At 41.2% G+C, this 15,296-nt stretch overlaps 2 protein-coding genes across 3 annotated transcripts in view; one reads left to right on the top strand and one right to left on the bottom strand.

Moving 5' to 3' along the window:
- Positions 1-2,220, bottom strand: part of KRT20 (keratin 20) — an 8,781-nt gene extending 6,561 nt beyond the window's left edge. Inside the window, 1 exon segment of the mRNA NM_001444899.1 lies at positions 1,754-2,220. Within this exon segment, the coding sequence (NP_001431828.1) occupies positions 1,754-2,161 (408 nt within the window). The 5' untranslated portion in view covers positions 2,162-2,220.
- Positions 1-15,296, top strand: part of LOC146398133 (uncharacterized) — a 153,327-nt gene that overhangs the window by 57,766 nt on the left and 80,265 nt on the right. Inside the window, exons 3-4 of one of the 2 annotated variants that reach the window (XM_084984508.1) lie at positions 1-2,056; positions 4,286-4,477. The exon at positions 1-2,056 is cut by the window's left edge and continues 540 nt beyond it. In XM_084984508.1, coding sequence (XP_084840634.1) covers positions 2,015-2,056; positions 4,286-4,477 — 234 coding nt within the window. In that variant the 5' untranslated portion in view covers positions 1-2,014. The remainder of the gene's footprint in view (positions 2,057-4,285; positions 4,478-15,296) is intronic. The other variant, XM_084984507.1, reaches the window with a different exon arrangement.

Genomic DNA, 15,296 nt, shown 5'->3' with positions numbered 1-15,296 from the left:
ACATGAAAACAGAAAAGCGGCATATTGCGATGGGTCTTTCTCACACAAAGACTCATAAAATGCAACTTGAGTCCCAAGGGTTTGGCCAGCTTACGATTTTACAAACGGATGGTGTATTTCAACTCGAGCCATCAGACTTTATTGTGTGCCTTGCCTTTGATGTTGTTCCTGCTTAGAGTAGTCCTCTTAGCCCCTCTCGCTTGGTGAACTCCTCTTCCTCCACGTCTTAGCTTAGGCATCATTGCTTCAAGGCGGTCTGTCCTCAAAACAGCGCTGGATAACCTGCCTGCGCCTTCATTGCCCTACACTTCCCTCAGTGCCAGGATTTATCCATCCTTGGCATGCCCATTTCCCCCACATCACATCATCTCCACCGTCATATTCCTCAGTGCCCAGCTCCTAGTTAATATCTACTAAATATTGGCCAAATGAATGCACCCTTGCTATGTGGTAGGGTTTCGACTAGGCACTGGGGCTGTCAGGATGGATAAACCCCTGATCTTAAGGAGCAGTTACCTGATACTGAGTCCTCTAAAGTGGACCAGAAATCTGCTTGTAAAAGATGCTACAATGGCAGGTCTCTTTCAATAGCCCTAGTCCCGAAAAGCACTGCCTTCCTTCACATCCTGGGTCTGCCCACCTAAATGGAACATTTGCCTGTGTGTTTGGGATGTCCAAGGTAACTTCAGACACGTGAATCATGAGGGGGTAGGGCGAATGGCTGGCTGATTTTGAACGTTTTCTAGCGGGAGCCCAAGGAGAATGACATGTTGGTGGAAGGGACAATTTAAACACCTTTGTCTCCCATCCCCATCCTCCTGAAACCCCGAAATAACTTCTTATGAATCTGAATCGAATTGCGCTGATGTCTAACACAACATAAGAGAAAGAGACATGTTGGCAAGCGGCCCTTGCTCTCAAGAAATAGGAGTGTTAAAATAGAAATGAAAACGAAAGGGAGGGATTAGATAAGGTTAGCAAACAGAGTAAGTGTTCTGTATCATATTTGAGATCTTCAACTAGGAGCAAAGTCTTTTATTCCATAAAATTGATAAAACGGAGAACTCCACCTTTTCTTGTATGATATGGGAGCAGGTATGATTGCAATAAATTTGAATTGCGGGCAATAAAATACTTTATGACTGTAGAACTGGTTTCTGCTGGGGGATGATCAGATTATTAAACATTTAAAAGACATTTTAAAATCCAGGTATCATTAAGACCTTGGCCCCTGCCCCCATTTCCACCCTGAATCACTTTATCATTGAAATCTCTGAACGAATATTCTACTGCTTGAATTACAACATTTACATAAATGAAAGGAGGAAAATCTCTCAATTGACCGGGGTTTTAAAAGTTGATAGAAATTAGGTGAAAAACTATGAAAGGTTTATTGCTACATAAAAAATTGTTAGCTCTTCCCAGAAAAATATGTTTACTACCTGCTTAGCCCAGACTTGGTAGACTATGTGTGACCAAAATTCAGATTGTAAGACTGGAGGATAAAATTTTAATATTTTATGTGTAATTGGATGGTGATGATTTTTTAAATGAATGGTTTACAGTCATCCTATCATGTAGTCAGGTACTGCAGTACGCAGGGTAGATAATGGGATATATACCATTTTGAGCGACGCAACATTTAAACCTAATTTGCTTTATAGCGTTTGGACCCACCTAACGTATTTGCCTTCTTGACATACATATCATGCTGCTGACCAATGGAGTGGAAAGCCCAGACATCACGCCTCACCTGATTTCGAAGATCTTGGATTTGTTGGAGATACGCGCTGTGGTCCCGACTGATGCCAGGCGTGTTGCTTTCATACCACTGCTTGATCTGCAGTTCAAATTTGGAGTTGGACTGCTCCAGGGACCGCACTTTTTCTAGGTAGCTTGCGAGGCGGTCATTGAGGTTCTTCATGGTCATCTTCTCATTGCCAACCCACAGGTTCCCTTCAGCTTGGTCGCTCCCATAGCTCACCACGCGTCTAGAAGTTGAGATGCGGGTGCCATGGCCTCCAGCACCCCCATACACGCTGGGTGCGGCTCCGAGGTACTGGGTGCCCCCCTTCCTGTATATGGAGCTGCTTATGCTGAGTGCAGGGCCCTGGGAGGAAGAGCTCAGGGTTCTGCGGAAGCTTTTCTGATTGAAATCCATTGGGGATTCTAGGAGGGAGCAGCTGTAGCTTCAGGATGGATGGAGCAGAGTCTGTCTCTTGGTCCTGGATGAGCTGACCTTTTATAGAGTTCACAGGAAAGAAACGCCTCCTGTGCTGACATCTCCCTTTACGATCGATCGACACCGCAGTCCACCTTGCCTTGCTTTTTTTTTCCTCTCCTTTGTGCAGCAGTCTGTTTAATTCTGTTCCAGAAATTACCACTAGAGGCCTTTCTAAGAGGCTTTACTCAGAGGTGATTTCTTTTTTAAACAGGGGAGACAAAAGGAAACAGGAAGGTGTATTCTTTTATCCTCTGCACCTGCTTTGGCCCTTTTTATTTTCCATCCTAATATACACATAAAGAGTATTTGCAGTCTCTATGAATAATTTACCTGAAAAGACAGATGTGGTTATATAATAGTAACTCACACTGGTGATAAAAAGCAATGCTTAAAATTTTTTTAAAAATTCAGTACATTTTAAAACTCTCAGTACATTTCAATTATACAATACCGTGTTGTCAGCTCTAGTCACCATGTTTTTTTTTTGTTTGTTTGTTTGTTTTTTTAGGGTCACACCTGTGGCATATGGAGGTTCCCAGGCTAGGGGTCTAGTTGGAGCTACAGCTGCCGGCCTACGCCACAGCCACAGCAACATGGGATCCGAGCCATGTCTTCAACCTACAGCTCATGGCAACACTGGATCCTTAACCCACTGAGCAAGGCTTCATCGGATTCATTTCCACTGCACCACAATAAGAACTGCTTTTCTTTTTCTTTCTTTCTTTGTTTTTTTTTTTTTTTTTGTAGACACCACATTTGAAATGAGATCTTCAGAACTTACTCATCTTATAGCTGAAAGTTTGTACCCTTTTACCAACCTCTCTCCATATCCCTCACACCCAGCCCCTGGCAACCACTTTTCTACTCTCTTTTCTATGAGTTTGACTTTTTTTTTCTTCTTCAATTTAAGATTCCACATAAAAGTGATGCTATGCAGTATTTGCCTTTCTCTGCCTTGGCTCTTTCGCTTAGCATAATGCTCTTGAGGTCTCTCTGTTGCTGCAGGTGGCAGAATATCTGTGTGTGTGTGTATATATATGTATATATATTCTTTATCTGTTCATCCGTTGATGGACATGTAGGTTGTTTCCATATCTTAGCTATTTATGAATAATGCTGCCATGAACATGGAAGGGCAGTTGTCTCTGAGACAGTGATTTCATCTCCTTTGGAAATATACCTGGAAGTGGAATTGCTGGATCATGGTGTTGTTCCATTTTTAATTTTTTGAGGGACCTCTGTATTGCTTTCCGTAATTGCTGTACCAGTTTACATTCCCACCAATAGTACACCAGTGTTCTCTTTACATCCTATTATCCCATCTTTTTATTTTTATTTATTAGTTATTTTTTTCTCTTTCGGCTGCTTGCATGGCATATGGAAGGTCCTGGGCCACGAATCAAATCCAAGCTGCCAAAGAGACAGTCTGGATCATTAACCCACTGTGCCACAGCGGGAACTCTGTTATCCCATCTTTTTGATGATAGCCATTCTAATAGGTGTGAGGTGCTATTTCATTATTTCATTCTTCCCCCCCCCCCCCCGCCACCGGGAGAAGGAATGATTTATTACCTGCAGCAAGTAAGGAGAACACTGGGCATCTTTCTCAAAGCAGCGTCTCTTCATTGTGGTTTTCATTTGCCTAAGAACAATGGTTTATATGTATTGATAAATCATTCTTTGGAATCTCTGGTTTATGCTTTTTTTTTGGCTAAGTTTATCCCATTTAAGATCATATTTTATAAGACTTTAAATACTTCATACAAACACAAAACCTTGCATATTTAAAACAAAACATTTATACGTTTGGAGATGTAATTTGGGGAAGTGAATTAAATGAACTTAGGTAAGTAATGGATGGATGATTTTGAAGTTTTTTTCCCCCTTAATTCTAATGTCCTAAGATCACATAATGCATTTAAATTTCTCAGTCACCGCCTGGCTTTAGGTCTCCGTCCCTAGAAACTTAGAATATATATCATGGTACTCGGCATCCGACCTAGTGAGTGAAGGAGCTTGAACCCCTGCCATCTGACAGACTCTGCTCCATCCATCCTACAGCTAGAATCTCCAATGGATTTCGCCTGCAGAAGCTTCCACAGAAGCCAGATATTCCCCCTGGGTCTCCATACTCAAGGCACGAGCAGAGCAATTCCAAGTACAGGAGGGAGTGTGAGCAGTGCCTTGGGGCTACACCCAGCCTCCGAAATTGGACTGGAAACCACCTCGGGTGTGTTGACCTCCAGACTCAAGGTGAGCTGTGGGTGTGATCTCACCAGTGGGGATCTGACGAATGGAATTTATTGATTTGCTCCACTTCATGCAAACACCCTGGCCAAAGAAAGTCGTACCTCCTCTGAAATATTTATTTTGCTTTTTAGGGCTGCACCTGTGGCATATGGAAGTTCCCAGGCTAGGGGTTGAATTGGAGCTACAGCTGCTGGCCAACACCACAGCCACAGCAACAAGGGATCTGAGCCACGTCTGTGACCTACACCACAGCTCACAGCAACACGGGATCTTTAACCCACTGAACAAGGCCAGGGATCGAACCTGCCTCCTCATGGATGCCAGTCAGATTTGTTAACCCCTGAGCCACAACGGGAACTCCAAAGATATACTTTACTTTTATTTTTTTATTTTTATTTTTTTTTCAGTTCTGAAATTTTATTTTTATTTTTTACAGAATAAAATACATACATTTAAACACAGTTACATTCACACAGATTATTATATCATGGATCTTAAGAAACAGGTTAAGTGACTTCCACTGGAGAAGTGGAATGGAAAATATGCTGAGACAAATAGGAAATTTATTCTATACTTTATCCCATTTTTATGGCGTTCATCTTTACTACTTAGTTTTATCTATTACATTTCAATTTTTCTTTAAAAATTAGCATTATATTAAAATTGTTATATTATGCAACTAAAGTGTATAAAGAAGAAAGCCTTATATACCATTAAATATTTTATATAGCATAATAAAAAGAATAACTTAACTGGCAAGAATAACAAAAATAATACACCCTCTGAAAATAAGTAAAATATAAAATGCATAAATTGGTTAAAAAACAACGTAACTATATAAATATGTCCTCACAATTTGTTACGTCTTATTAAAAATATACTTTAAAATACTATTTTGTATTAGGCTTTGCTTCAGTTATATTATGATAGTCAAGAAATTATGAGACAAAGTTAAACCTATTTCATGAGCTTTATGGTGTATATGGTGCAGGGAAATTCTTGCTTATATTTTTATCTGTTCAAATATGCAGCAGTCAATTCCCTGAGAGTTCACCACCAATGACTGAACATGAAATAAGCAGACCTTGCTGTTCATTACAGAGCTGTAAATTACCATGTAAACAGATGTCTCAGCTAAAATCTGCAGCGAGGAACATGTTAGAAACAGAGGAACTGTGTTCTTTTTATCTATGTGTATTCACAAAAGTAATTTTTTTTGTTGCTTAATGGGGGAGAAGGAGGTTGTTTGAAGTCACTGGAACAGCGTAGTGTTTAAATTATACAAGTTTTGCAGTGAGTTAGTTTCACCTAAGGGTTTCATCCACCAAGGTAGGTAGAAGCATTATTTAAATCAAGAGTTAGTTTTATAACTAGAAAGAATACAAAGTGTGTTATTAAACGTGATAATTTTGTTCAATTCTTCCTTTTGGCTGGACCCAATTACATTTAATCAGAGAGTTAAAATCTCATTAAAATGATTAAAATAATTTTTAATTTTTTGGAGAAAAGCTTTATGTGATTTTTTTTCCCCCATGAATTTTGGATAGTATTTGTAAGCTTTTGAAACTTTAGATTTAAACTAAAATATGATACAGTAGGTTATTAATATGGGGTTCAGTCAATAAATATTCTCATTTGTTGGAGTAAAAGAATTTCTATTGTGAAGATTTCCACACCTTTGTATAAGGGCACACGAATTTGCTGGCTCCTCCATCACCCTGAGTTTTATGCTTTGTTAGACTATTATATCTTATAATGTGACCAGAGGAAAGCAGGCTAGTATTAATTAATAAAAATTAATCAGGCAATTAATTTTTCTGGCTTATACCTAAGGACTAGGTACAGATCCTATTGACTCTTGTTCATACACAAGGCATGAATTTACATCTCCTGATACTGCAGCCTGTTGGATGGCTCCATCTGTAAATAAATATTTTTTAGATTCCCACTTCCTTGTAACTAATTGGAAGTGCATTTTGTCCTCTGAGACAGACTCTAATAAGGGTGTTAATAATTAATATTAAGTATGGCTGGTAATTTGGAGAATTATCATAAGTGCTATAGTTTTCAGAGGACTTTCGTCTTTTTTTTTTTTTTTTGCCTTTTTAGGGCCTCTCTAGTGGCATGTAGAAATTCCCATGGGGAACTAGGGGTCAAATCGGAGCTGCAGCTGCTGGCCTACCCCACAGCCACAGCAACAGCAGACCCAAGCTGCCTCTGTAACCTACGCCACAGCTCAGGGCAACACCAGATCCCTGACCTACTGAGAGAGGCCAGGGATCGAATCTGCATCATCACGGATACTAGTCGGATTTATTTCCACTGTGCCACAAAGGGAACTCCCTTTCAGAAGACTTTCAACTTTTTTTTTTCCATCATGGATGAGCTATTGCAGACTGTATGTGATAGATATAGAATCTGCAATCTCTGGAGGAGGGGGCGTGTGCTGTTGCTGGAGATGGGGGTTTTTCCCCAGACCTCTCAGTTAGAATGCATGCTCTCATTGGTTGAGAAGGATGGCATCCAGGCACCGTGGGTGTCTGTAGGCATCGTGGTTCTAGACATCACACAGAGTTAAGTCAGAAAAGAAAACATGGCCCCTGAGCTTTAAAAACTGATGGACTAGTTTCAGGTGTACTGCGAAGTGAATCATTATACACATGCATATGTCCATTCTTGTGTCCCAGAGAGGTTGTCACAGAATATTGAGTATGTTTTCCTGTACTAAACAGTAGGTCTTTGTTATCTATTTTATGTATAGTAGTGTGTATATATTAATCCCATCCTCCTAATTTACCCCCCCCCACACACACACATGGTTTTTCCCCTTTGGCAATCAGAAGTTTGGTTTCAAAATCTTTGAGCCTGTTTCTGTTTTGCAAATACATTCCTTTGTATCATTTTTATTAGATTCCACATATAAGTGATACCATATGGTATTTGTCTTTCTGTCTGACTTCACTTAGTCTGATAATCTCTAGGTCCATCCATGTTGCTACAAATGGCATGATTTCATTCTTTTTTATGACTGAGTAGTATTCCATTGTATACATGCACCACATTTTCTTTATCAACAGTAGTCCAATAAAAGTTTTAGAAAAGATGCAGAAAGAAATGCAGGTTTAATTAAAAACCCGATGTACTGACTGAATTAGATATGAGTGAAGTAATGTCTTTGATATGCTTCAAAATAATGGGCAGCGGAGAAGGAGGGTGGGAGCACAAATGAAAAAGTTTAGGTAGGAGTTATTTGTTGAAGTTGGGAAAAGGGTGCATGGGGACATATTATACTGTTCTAAGTACTCTAGTGTTTGAAAAATTCTGTAATGAAGTGTCTTGAGATGCTGATGCTGGAAACTTACATTATTGTGCACTGAAATTTATTGTACACACTCTTGGGTCCTCATTTCTTTGCTGAATGAAAGAAACTCTCCCCACTCTTCGTTGGGGGCATGAAGAACAGGGTGCGATAAAGTGATTCCCAGGATTCTGACTGGGTGATTGGTGGTGACAGAGGTGCCCTTCACCAAAGGGGCACTGGAACAGGGCCACAAGAGGCCCTGGGGAGAGGTTGCAAAGAGGCACACGGCATGTACACTTGTGGACAAGCTGAGTTTGTGATGCCGGCGTTGTAAGGTGGATGGGAAAGGCTTCCCACAACCTCCCTGGCTCTCCCATTACCCCTCAGATGCAAATTACCATCTTTTTTTTTTTTTCTTCCTTATGGCCATATATGGAAGTTCCCAGGCCAGGGATTGAATCTGAGCTGCAGCTGCCACCTACGCTGTGGCCGTGGCAATGCCCGATCTTTAACTGACTGTGCAGGGCCAGGGATTGAACCTGCGCCTCTGCAGCAACCTGAGCCACTGCTTTCGGATTCTTAGCCCACTGCGCCACAGCGGGAACTCCCAAATTACTGCCTTAATTCAGGTTCATTCGGTCTTTCAGAACTTGGGTCAAATCTCTGTGCTGACAGACCACAAGTGAGCGGGAGAAGTGCTCCCTTACGTGGACCTCGTTGCTGCCCAGAGATTTTCTCTTTTTCTGGACGGGCTGTGCTGCATTACCACATGCAGCTCATCCATGCTCATTTCATTCATTGCCATCATGGGAAAATGTAGTCTGTATGGTGCTTGGGTGCAATTTTTGAAGGATCCAGGGAATTTTGCCCAGATTTAGGTAAATATGTGCTAACAATTAATTAATATTGAGCTTTTCAGACTATGTTTTAAGGGAAAACGTGGCCAGTGATTCAGTTTTGTGGTGTACCTTTATGTTATTTGAACAACCTGAAATTCGTAATTGTTGCTGTTGTTGTTGTCTTTTTAGGGCTGTACTCTCAGCATATGGAGGTTCCCAGGCTAGGGGTCCAATCAGAGCTGTAACCGCCAGCCTATGCCACAGCCACAGCAACGCCAGATCTGAGCCGTGTCTGCGACCTACACCACAGCTCACGGCAATGCCGGATCCTTAACCCACTGGGCGAGGCCAGGGATCGAACCTGTGTCTTCATGAATGCTAGTCAGATTCGTTTCTGCTGAGCCACGATGGGAACTCCAAACTTAGTATTTTTTGACAACAAGTAGGCACTGTGTGTTTTTATTTTACATGGTGCTTATCTTTCTCCTTTTTTTTTTTTTTTTTTTGGCATTTGGAAGTTCCTGGGCTAGGGTTTGAACCTGCACCTTAGCCGTGACCGCAGCCACAACAGTGACAACATCGGATCATCAACCTGCCGAGCCACCAAGGAACTCCATCTTGGTGCTTATTTTTAAATACAAAGAGTTATAAACACTCACATCTGGAGGAGACCTTGCCGGGCACGTCAGCCATCCTTTGTCCTTTTATAAACAAGAAAGCTGAAGTGATCATAGATTAAGTGACTCGCCTATAGCAACAAACCAAATATACCAAGTTAAGATTAATCAACATGTTTGCCCTGTAAATTGATTTTCAGTAAGTTGGCCTGACCCAGGAAGTCTGTCTTGCAAACACCACCTGATGTATAAACAAAACTTTCACCAATGAAATTACTGCTTAAAAGGCTAATAGAAGGTATAAGACCCACACATTCTAGTTCCCATCCTTGAGCTAAAGGTCTGTTTTTTCACTATTTCTTCCTCCATTGGTTTCTTTCTTTCTTTTTGCTTTTTAGGGCTGCATGTGTGACACCATGTAGGGCATGGTGTAAAGCTGATAGCTGTAGCTCTGATTTGACCCCTAGCCTGGGAACTTCCATGTGCCATTAAAAAAAAAAGGCAGAAAGAAAAGACAAGATGAGAATAAGCTTTCCCTAATGTTTAATTTTGGAAGAAGGTGTTGTAAAGAGATTTTAGGAAAATTGCCTATGAAGATCAACATTTTCTGAACCAGGCTGTTGGAAAAGCATGAAATGAAGTTTGGAGAGATGACTTTTAAAAGTAGAAAAATGGGAGTTCCCGTCGTGGCGCAGTGGTTAACGAATCCGACTAGGAACCATGAGGTTGTGGATTTGATCCCTGCCCTTGCTCAGTGGGTTAACGATCCGGCGTTGCCGTGAGCTGTGGTGTAGGTTGCAGACGTGGCTCGGATCCCGCATTGCTGTGGCTCTGGCGTAGGCCGGTGGCTATAGTTCCGATTCGACCCCTAGCCTGGGAACTTCCATATGCCGCGGGAGCGGCCCAAGAAATAGCAAAAAGACAAAAAATAAATAAATAAATAAAAAATAAATAAATTAAATAAATAAATAAATAAATAAATAAAAGTAGAAAAACGAGTAGGTCCATTCATCACATCGTTTACTCTTCAACAATTTTTTTTTTTTCTTTTTCTGCTGCACCCTCCCCACCCCAGCGTATGGAAGTTCCCGGGCCAGTGATTGAATCTGAGCCGCCACAGAGGCAGCGGGGATCCTTGACTTGCTGGGCCACAGCCGGAACTCCAGCCCCTCTTTGTTGACTGCTTACCAGGTGGCCGGATACCGCCCTCAAGGAGCTGGTGGTCTAGCAGAGGATGTACTGACGTGGCTTTTAATTTTAGCTTTAGTGTGGGTGGATAGGAAAAATGAGCAAGTGTGGGACGGGAGAGCAGAACACTCAGACCCAAGGGACCTGGAAGGTCAAGAGTCGGATGGGTTCAGCCCATCCGCAGGCTCTGGGGTGCAGGTTAGGGACTAAGTGTGGAGTCAAGATGCCAGTTTGTGTTAAGGTCATCGAAGACCGTATTCAGGATTATCTAAAGGTATCGATCTTTAGATAATCCTGCCTGGGTGTCAGAAGGTCAGGAGGAAGCAACCCCCCATTGAGGGACCCCGTTTAACCTGATTTAGAAAAGAGAAGGCAGAGAACCCCCATCATGGCAACAAGATCCAATGGTGACAGTAACCATTGCAGATAGCATAGCTTTCTGTAGTTTTGCATTTTGTTTCTGTGGTACGTTTCCTACTCTTACAGCCAGGGGCTTTACACCTTTTGGGGGACGTAGTAGGTGTCAGTAGATTTGGTTTATCAATATCTTTTTCAAGATTGAGTTGCTATTATTTGACTCTCATAACGCAAGTAATACTTTTGATGCCTTGTGTCCTTGGTTTGGTGTGTTCTCCTTTTTATAAAGCAGTGAAAAGATAGGAAAAGCCTGGAGCCATTTCTTATGTGTTTGACACGTGTGTTGAGTGATACTTAATCGTTGCTACCCAGGGCAAAATATAACAGGATTTTATGGCCAAGTCTTCTGTCGATAGAACAGGCTGGTAGCTCCACAAACTGTTTCAAAATCAAATGTATCTCTGTGAAATGAGCTGTCAAGAGGAGTCCAGATTTTGGCAGCTTGGAGTAATTAAGGAGCAGTGTATTAGTTCTGAGGAACTGACATTAATGTTGACACATGATATTTCTTGGCAATTTGACTTGTACCAATAATTCATTTGGTTTTTTACTGCAGGACTCCTTCTGTTCCTCCGTCATTTGATGCTTATTAAAGATTTCTTGGGGGGGCTTTATAAAAGCACAGTCTTTACAGTGGTGTCTGATCAGTCATCGTTTATGTTTATTGAACCTAGTAAGTATGACGTTTGACCAGAGTTCAGGTTTTTAACCTCTGATTGAAATCCTTTCCCCTCCTAGGTCACACTAACATGGTGTCTTAGCACTGACAAAATGGAAAAACTACAGCAAAATCGACCCTAGAAGCAATGATCAGCTAGGTGACGAGTAAACCCAACGACCAGTGATTCTGGCCTGTTGCACATGTTAAAACCGTGATCCTGAATCTGTTTTGTCACAAGGATTATGACTGTTTTGTCGCCATCCTTTTGCGTTTTTGTATTCCAGGAATTTTGTCCGACATTTTTATGTGGATTTTTTTTTCAATTAAAACATTTTTTTTTTTTTTTTCTTTTTACAGCTGCACCAGCAGCATGTGAAAGTTTCTGGGCTCGGGGTTGAATTGGATCTGCAGCTGAGGCCTACTGCAAGGTCATGGTAATGCCAGATCTGAGCCACATCTGTCACCCACATTGCAGCTTGCGGCAATGCCGGGTCCTTAACCCACTGAGTGAGGCCAGGGATCAAACCCAAATTCTCATGGATGCTATGCTGGGTTCTTTACCCACTGAGCCACAACAGGAACTCCTGGAAATTTGAATGGATTTTTTTTTTTTTTTTGGTGGAATGATAAGAAATCTTTTAAGGGCATTCTTTTTTTGGTTCTGTCAAAAGGGATTTAATAGGTAACTTGTGTCTTAGTTCAAAGCTTTGGCATTTTAAAAAGGCACTAAGATTTTTATATGTATAGGCGATAATCCCCAAAGTAAAACTGTCATCGTAAACAGCTTCCTTTTGGGACGAACTAGCTCTTTTGATGAGAAAAGAATAAACCAATTAGGGAAAAAATGACTTCAAAACTGAAACTGACTCCAAGATTTAGAATCCGTCTTTCAAAGATTATTCCAAAACATGTGCCTTCGTCATAAAACAACGCATTGGTAATTAATTTTGGATTATTTTTCCATTTTTCCTTAGAAACCCTTTGCCCAATGCTTTCATCTATGTCCCATATTAATAATTGAAGTGCACTGGAGTTCCTGCTGTAGTGCATTGGGTTAAGGATCCAGTGTTGTGGCAGCTGTGATGTTAGTTGCAGCTGCAGCTTGGATTCAGTTCCTGGCCCAGGAACTTCCATATGCCTCTAGTGTGCCCCCCCAAAAAGGAAAAAGAACATTGAAGTGGTGTGTATGTGTATATATACATATTTGTGTGTATATATATGTGAATATGCATATGTCCACCACATTCTGACATAAAGGAAATGTCAGATTTACATGTTTTCTGTTTTGGAGGGAAAAAGGTGGATGACATTTTTCTATTTTCTTATTTATTGAGACATATGTACATTTTAAATCATGTTTCTATTTAAGTATATTTACAATGTTGTGTTAGCTTCAGGTGTACAGCAAAATGATTCAGATATATGTATATATATTCGTTTCCAGTTCCTTTCCATTATAGGTATTACAAGATATTGAGTAGGATTCTCTGTGCTCTACCGTAAGTTCTCGTTGTTAATCTATTTTATACATAATAGTGTAGATATGTTAACCCCAAACTCCTAATTTATCCCTACCCCTGCCACAATCCCCTTTGGTATCCATAAAGTTGGTTTCTGTATCTGCAATTCTATGTCTGTTTTGTAAATAAGCTCATTTATGTCATTTAAAAAAACACTTTATTTTTTGCTTTTGAGGGCCACACCCATGGCATATGGAAGTTCCCAGGCTAGGGGTTGAATTGGAGTTCCAGCTGCCAGCCTACCCGACAACCATAGCAACGCAGGATCCCAGCTGCATCTGTGACCTACATCATAGCTCACGGCAACGCCGGATCCTTAACCTACTCAGGCCAGGGATCACACCTGCATCCTCATGGATATTCGTTGGTTTCTTAATCCACTGAGCCACAACAGGGACTCCCCCCCAAACCACTTTAAAAGTAGACTTGGAAAAAGATTTAAAGAATATCTTTACTGTGGTGTGGATATTCAAAAGCACTATTCATAGAACATGATGGAAGATAATATGAGAAAAAGTATATATAGGTATGATTGGGTCACTTTGCTGTACAACAGAAATTGACACAACATTGTAAATCAGCTATAATAAAAATTAAAAAAACACACGGCTATATGTAAAATAGACAACAAGGTCCTACTGTATAGCACAAAGAACTAAATTCAATATCCTATAATAAACCATAATGGAAAAGCATAAAAAACAAAGCCAAAAAACACTATTCAAAACCATCCAGCATCACTTTTGCCTTTTCGCTGGGCCAGTGGTCCTGAATATGTTGCCGATATTATAGATACCAAGGATTGAAAGCACAGACTTTGGAGCTCTGGGTTTGAATCCTGTCTCTGCCACTTGCTCACAGTGTGCACGTGAGCAAGGTTCTTAACCTCTCTGAGCCTCGCTTGCCTCACAGGTAAGGTGGAGGGTGCTAATGACGCCCAGCACAGCATCACGTGAGGATTACATGAAATGACCCCTTTGAAGTGATCAGCACCACACCTGACATGTAGGAGGCACCCAGTGAGCTGTCGCAGTGAGATCACTACTAGTAGCAGTAGCGATCATAGCAGAAGCACGGTAATCGTACACTTGGTGATGGAGTCAAGGAGAGAGCCACTGACACCTACCACACTAGGCTAACAGCATTGTGTCATTGAGGGGTGATGCAGCCAGTTCCAGATAAGCCGAAGGACAACCTTCTGGATGGAAATATAAGTGGGGAAGTGATCACTTTGCAATCTACACAGGGACCCAGAAGCGTCGTAAGTGGGAGGAGTTAAGAGCGATTTACATAGATCATCAACATATCAGATACTATATAAATATATATCTAGATACTCCTGGATTCCTTAGATAATAGGCTCTGTGCCCTGAGAATAAAAAGATGCCTAGGATAAGGTCCTGTCCTGAAGTCTACACACTGCGGGTGTGTGTGTGTGTGTGTGTGTGGGATGGAGGGAACCAGAGAAGCCAACTTGGTGTGGTGAGACCTTGAGAGACAAATCCAGCTAGCAAGATGTTCCTTCCATGCTTGATGTCCAGCGCTGGTCCCATGCTCCTGCCCTGAAGAGTTTATAACCAAATGGAGAGGATGGATGCGTGAAATACCTATTAAGCTCCCAGAACGGTGCTGTCCAACAGCAAGCCACATGTCATTTAAAATTTTCAAGGAACCATATTTAGAATGGGAGAAAAAAAAAAAACAGTTGAAATTCAGTATGGTTTATTTAAGCCAATGTATCCAGAATATACAAGCAATATAAATTATTCATAAGATATTTTACCTTTTTGGGGGGATGGTCTTTGAAATGTGGTGTGCGCGTCACAGCACATCTCTGGATGCATCGTGTATCATGTGCTTCACAGGTCTGTGAGGTTAGTGGCTACGTCGGCGGACAGCACAATTCTAGAGCACAATTACTCTAAGTGTGGTCCTCTATCTCGGGGTGGAGGTGTCTCCTAGGTCCCATAACCACTTCCTGAATTAGGGTCTGCATTTGACAGGATCCCTGGGGAATCACTGATGTCTGCGATGAACTGCTTGATGACTCGAAAAGCTTGTTACTTGAAATTCCATACCTTCTCCTGTAAACCTATTTGTATTTTTAATCTTTCCTTGTCATAGATGAGGGAAACTATCTCCTAATCAGATCAGTGGTAGAGTTCAGTTTAACTCTTGTTGGAGCCAGCGGCTTCTAGTTAGATTTTTCTTCATCAGAAGATGGAGCTGTTTCAGCACACAAGGGAGGAAGGGCACACGCCAAAGATGAGACAAGAGTA

This window comes from Sus scrofa, chromosome 12, assembly GCF_054392235.1.
Source record: "Sus scrofa isolate SSC_HxYL_T2T_F1_AM1 chromosome 12, Sscrofa_HxYL_maternal_Yorkshire_Landrace_v2.0, whole genome shotgun sequence".
NCBI lineage: Eukaryota > Metazoa > Chordata > Mammalia > Artiodactyla > Suidae > Sus > Sus scrofa.
Note: the sequence above shows the minus strand (reverse complement) of the source record. Positions and strands in the feature narration are given on the sequence as shown.